This window comes from Lipotes vexillifer, unplaced genomic scaffold (genome assembly GCF_000442215.2).
Source record: "Lipotes vexillifer unplaced genomic scaffold, Lipotes_vexillifer_v1.1 scaffold2019, whole genome shotgun sequence".
NCBI lineage: Eukaryota > Metazoa > Chordata > Mammalia > Artiodactyla > Lipotidae > Lipotes > Lipotes vexillifer.
The window spans coordinates 45357-51327 of NW_006795869.1; the positions used below are offsets into that span (position 1 = coordinate 45357).

The following is a 5971-nucleotide window of genomic DNA, read 5'->3' on the forward strand; positions in this document are numbered from 1 at the left end:
CAGCAGGAACAGTCAGAGACGGCCAGGCACTGGGTGGACCAGCTAAGTCCGGCAGCCAGTGAGGGAAACCTTTATTAGTTTTACAATGTGGCCTTCTGGGTCCAGCCTCTTTCTTTTCTTCTCCTCTTAATCCTACTGCCACCGTACAAAAAAAAAAAAAAAAAAAAAATAAAGCTGTAAAGGGCCCTGGAGACCATTCTAGCCCAACTCTCATTTCAGACGTGAAGAAACTGAGTCCCCGAAACTTGTCTCAGGTAATCTAGACAGCATCAGCTGGATGTGACATTGGGTCTTCTGATGCCTACCTAGTCCTATGCTCTTTGCACTCTACTGTGATGCCTGGCCTTCTGTTTATGTTTAATGGAAGGCCATGTCACTTCTCGGAAATGAATGTACCAGTGTCTACAGAGGTTACCAGGGTAACTAGAAATGTCTCCCCTGATTCTCCCAGATACGTTCAGTGTGTTTAGTGACCCCAGAAAGATAAGGATACAAGATGGAGCCAATTTTAAAAGTACGTAGTTCTCATTTTCACCTTCTTTTTGCTTCAGCATCTCCTAGTCCTTCTTGCACTGGGAAACAGCACTTTGACTGATCCAGGTAGGTCCTCTGCTGAAAGGTTAGGTTCTAACAAAATCCCTGCTTCCTCGGCCTGTAAGTCCTGGTTTCTCACTTGGGAAGAAGTGGAGAATGGGGCCTCTCCAGTAGAGGGAAGCCACTGATATCTGGCTGCCTGTGTCCAGGAAGCATCTGGGATTCTGGTTTAGTTCTACAGGAAGAAGCTTAAAAAGGGAATTCCCCACCAAAAGTCCGGTGAAGGTTGGCACTTAGCTGAGAGGATAGAGGAAAATAGGGAGAGGCAATGTATTTCTGTTTATCTAGAAACGCTTAATGTTCAGGCCACATCACCTTCCATGGTGGGGAGGAAACAATGTCGCAAGAATCTCTAAAGACTAAACACACCAAAAATACCACTAGCTTCATACTCTGCCCAAACCTAGATCTATACGACTAAACACGCTATCCCAGAGAGACCTAAGTCCATCCACTCACCTCTCCTCCCCTCCAGAAAGCCTGTACTCAGAGGATGCCAGGAAATAGGTAAGAGTTGTAATGAGGGATTCTTCTGTTTAGGGCAGGTTCTGAAGTCCTACAGAAGAGCCCTCAGAGGGACTTTCCCTCTGGGTATTCAGAGTATTGGCAGAAGCAGGCAGTCAGCCAGCCATTCACGAAGAAACTGATAGTGATCTACAACGTTTGGGCCAGGACACTGACTCTGTGTGGGCTAACATGCTCCGTACCCTTGATCGTAAGGTCACCTTTACAGGCTGTGACGGGTACTATAGGTCCTACAGATACCACAGTTAATAGCTAAGCAGTGTCCAAAGCAAACCACACAACTCATCTGTACAATAACGTTGAAGTGAAGCTCCTATCACACAGGCCTACAGAACACACCAGCCAGGGAATAGGGAACATAGCTTAAACCACCTCAGAAGTACAAACTCTTAATGCTGCCTTTTCTGTAATGCCCACCCTTCAACCTAGGAAAGAAGCCATCATGCCTAGCCCCAAAGGGCCTTCACCAGACTCAGTGCTGCAGGTCATGAGGAGTAGCTTTGGCCATACCTTCTTTTGGACCAGTCTCTTGGCCACTATATACTTCCCTCAAAGGCAGTTTAACCGTTGATCCTTCCCCATACTAATGCCTGGATCATTTGTCCTCCTATCCCCATAATTCTTCTTAGAGGCTCTGGCTCAACATAATCCACTTAAATCTTCTGAAGGTCGGGAGAGGAGGCTGCGGGGGAGTAAACGGGGAAGGCAGGTGCAGTGGAGGCCAATTACACCCAAGAAAAAGGCAGCTTTCAGATAGAGCACAATCCTTCGGTTGAGATGCTCCTCTACATCCTTACACCTGGGGAGAAAGATGCCTAGCCTTCTCTCCACAGGATTCTATACTTTCTATCATTCTCTCTATCTCTTCTGCTTGTGAAGCTGAGAGTAAGGACTCTTGACTTATTTTCTTTGTATTCCTACATCTAATGTACAGTTTTGAATTTACATCAAATTTTTTGTTCATATACACAAACGCCTACTCAAATCTCTGTGTCCTGCACAGTGGTTTGCTTATTCTACGTTTCCGCTTCAAGAATGAGGAGAGAGACAAGAATAATCAAGTGTAATATCTGTTTTCTGTCCCTCAAGTCCTAGTTCTCCAAGTCAGCACTTTCTAATATGGTTGGAAGAGGACTAGGTAATCCACTCTAGATGCAGGGACTATTGTGGGGAAGTTTCTAAACCCTCAGAACATCATTACCTGCTCATTAGCCCAAGACAAGCAGGACCAGGAGCAGAAAGGCCTCACTGCCTTCCTTCCCACACAGGCTGGGCTCCACTTGCTGACTTACCCTGACGGGGTCCTCTCTTCCGCCGGAATGCTGCGCCTGACTGCAGGGCTTCCAGAAGACTGTCCATCACACCTGTCTCATCGCCCTCTGTCATGAACAAAGACGGAGATGTAAGCTCTTCAGCCCGAGTAGCACTCATGTGTTGAGCCCCACAAAAAATGCACTGCTACTGAATTGCTTGCCCTCGCCCACAGTTTCTCGGGGCTCGGAGCACACAGAGGGCTCAACCTCAAGTCTCAGGGCCCATGTTTACTCGTGTCTGTTTGAAATGGTTAAAACAAAAGGTCTCACTGGTTACCAAGCACTGCAAACCTTGGATAATTTTCCTGCAGTGCCCTCCTCCCTTCCCACCCCCATCAGAACTAGCACAGAAAAGTGTAGACCTGCCTGACTGCAAGACTGGGATACGTACAGAGACTGGGATTATGACATTAATAAGGAACTATATCACTCTCTATTTATCCTGAAGTGTTTGTTTCACTCCAGTTTACATAAACCTCTCACGGAAAGCCTGGTTCCAGTTTCAGAGCAGGGCTGAGGAAAGATGAGAGACCACTGATCAAGAGTGTATTTCATGATGCCCCCAGTGGCTGCATCTTCCGGAAGTCAGCTCTGCATCTAAGAGGAGCTTCTGGTTGGAATACAAAGAGTTAATGTAGAATCCTTATTCCAGCCCACTCTGTTTCCGTGGCAACAGCTAAGGGTGGTGAAATCTGAAACTGTGAAATCCCTAGGAGCCCTAGGCTGCCAGCCACAAGGCTGGGCTCACTGCTCCCAGTGCCGCCTGCTGGCCAAACACCACCAGTGCAGCTGCCCTACATTCCAACCTCATCTGCTTGCCCTTGGGGACATGGACCAGGGCAGGGTCCCCTGCGCTGCCTGACGACTGTGTGCAGCCTTCGTCCCACAAATCAGCTGGACTCCACCTTTCCCTATTACGTCCTAAATATTAACTGGGGACAAAGCCTAGAGGCCTGGGGAGAATGTGAAGGATACTTGGTGTGGGCTTTTTTAATGGCATTACTAGAGCAAAGTCTGTGGCTTGTATACAACTGGAGTAAGGGCAGGGGAACTGCTCCCCCCAAAAATATAAAGAAAAGACAGAAATGCAGGCAGTTCTGCTGCTTCAGGTCCCTGATCGTGCCACAAAGAGAAGGCCCCGGGAGCTGGAGTGTCAGAGCAGCCCTCACCACTCGTGCTCAGCAAAGCATGGATTCTTGCCAGACCCAGCAGCCCAGAGAACCTCTTTACTTAGATGGCTCGTAGCCCCTCAGGTTCAAGAAGGGTGGCACCAGCTCAGGGCTGTGTGCAATGGATGCTGGATTTCCGCTGCCCGCAGAGAGAGCAGCCCGAGAGGGGCAGGGAGTCGGCAGTAGGAAAGCAGCAGAAACAGGAAACAGAGGGCCAGTAATTGAGGCCATATGTTTCAACAAAGACATGCTTCTGAGAGTGAAATAGAGATTCTGCTGAAGAAAGAAGAGGGTGGCCAGCTCCCCTGCCCCCTTTCCAGAAGCTCAATCCATTTACAATCTGATAGGTGTGTACAACTGTGCTGAGGTACTGGGGACACAATACCGAGTGAAATAAGCAAAAAGAGAAGGCAAGCCATTAAAAGACAGGAGCAGGGCCAGGAAAACATTTTGGGAAAAAGAACAAAGATGTACTAGAGGGTATGAAAACTGGACGGGGGAATTTTTGGACAGGCAGAAGGCAAGAGTACATGTTACAGCAATACTAAATCACTGGGGAGATGAGACATAATGCAGAACCAGCAAAGGAGGGAAAACACCGAGAGTCGAGCACTGGAACGTGCATGTAACGGAGTCGGGGTTAAAGTCCAGCATCAGGATCGTGGAGGAAGAAGGCTGCCAAAAATCATTTGCCAGGAGTTGAGCTCAGACATGAGCTGTTCTCTGGCCTCTAGACTCTAGACAGAGAAGCCTTCCAAATGTTCCTGTCTCAACCCATTGGCCCTTCGCCTTCGCTTCTTACCAGCATTCATGTCTATGAGCTGCTCTCTCTTCTGCTGCTTCTCCAGCCTCTCCTTCTCTGCCTTCTCCTTGGCCAGTTTTGCTCGCCGCATCTTCTCCTCTGTCTCCCGCCGCTTCTGGTTCTCCTTGACTGCTTGCTGTGGGGGAAAAAATGAACACGTGGGCACGTATGCACTCACACATGTACACACCCACCACCAACCAACATGAACCCAGTGGAAAGTGAGAAAGGTCCACGAAAGCTTCAGTCGGCAGGTATACCCTGCTCACCACAAACATATTCTTAAAGTTGTGCAGATCCATGAAGAATTCTTCCACAGACACCTTCTTGGGGTCAAAGAGGAAGTACTCGCCCAGCTCCTTATAGAGCGTCTCCATGTTAGAGTGCATCATCCGCAGCTTGTTATACTGTTCCTGTGCATCCTTCACAAAGCTGTGCAGCCAAAGAGTAAAGAACCAACACCAGGAAGCAGACCCACTTCTCTAGCCCTGAGGACGACTCACAGATGTGTACTGGCATGCACAAGGATGCGCAACACAGTGCATTAGCAAAACCCAGAAGCAACCTAAACATCCAAACAGGGGAATGGTAAACCATAAACTATGGTATTCCTAAAGAATAGGAAGTGGCAGTTTAAAAAGAGACTGTTCTGCATATACTGCTATGGAAACAGGGCCAAACATATTAAGTGCTAAAGCAATACAGTGCAATTTTTACTAAAATGAATTCATTAGGGTGCAAATCAGAGAGAAGTCCAGTGGCAGTGGTTATCTTTGGGAAGGGGAGGGAGAAGGGACTATGTATGTGTGTGTAGTATGGGGTAAAATTGTATATCATCATATCTATCCTGTTGTCCCCCCACGGGAAGTTCTTTTTTTCCCTAGGGGGCAACTCCCTCCTTTCAAGAAAGGATATGGTCATTTTTTCAACGAACTTGTCTTTCTCATCTGTGGCAGCTGGAAAATTCTGAATATCACGTTCCACATCAGAAATCTGTTTCTTCATCTGATCTAGGTTCTTTTGCAAGTTTTCAGCAGAAACTAAAGTAGACACAAAAACAGAGAGCAAGAGCTTACTACCTCCAGTCTCAATACCCTATTCTGTTCTTCAGGGCACTGCTCCAGTCTGTACATCCAGCTGGTACTTAATTATTTTAGTCCTCTTACGTGCTCTCTAATTGTTTCACACAGCTTTTCAGTGAAACTATAAATTACTTGATGATTAAACCTCCAGCCTCCATAAGCTGTACAATACTAAGAAGAGAAGAGAGGCTTCATTTAATTTAATAAGAATCTATGAAATCCCCTGGGATCTTGGTCTCATTTATTTTAGAGAACAGGGTTTGGGAGGAAGGAGACCTTACACAGAAATATAGAGGGTGGGCAGAAATCTGTTCCCATTTCTACTGAATGCTGCTTTTTCTTTGCCTAGTCCCAGGACGGTAAGGCCTGGTTTTTGCTAATCCAGTCTACGCTTTCTGAATGAGAAAAACTGTTGACTTAAACTAAAAATACCTGCCTTTCTTCTAGCTGTTTTTTGGTGTCTGGTGTTTCCCTAAGAAGGGAAAG

General features: G+C 47.0%; 1 protein-coding gene across 2 annotated transcripts in view; it reads right to left on the reverse strand.

Annotated features, from left to right (window-relative positions):
• The window catches only part of DIAPH1 (diaphanous related formin 1), a 94155-nt gene that overhangs the window by 5302 nt on the left and 82882 nt on the right, over positions 1-5971 (reverse strand). For both annotated transcript variants that reach the window (XM_007467936.1, XM_007467935.1), the window contains 4 exons: positions 5319-5443; positions 4673-4837; positions 4404-4539; positions 2412-2498 (listed from right to left, as the gene is read on the reverse strand). In XM_007467936.1, coding sequence (XP_007467998.1) covers positions 2412-2498; positions 4404-4539; positions 4673-4837; positions 5319-5443 — 513 coding nt within the window. The remainder of the gene's footprint in view (positions 1-2411; positions 2499-4403; positions 4540-4672; positions 4838-5318; positions 5444-5971) is intronic.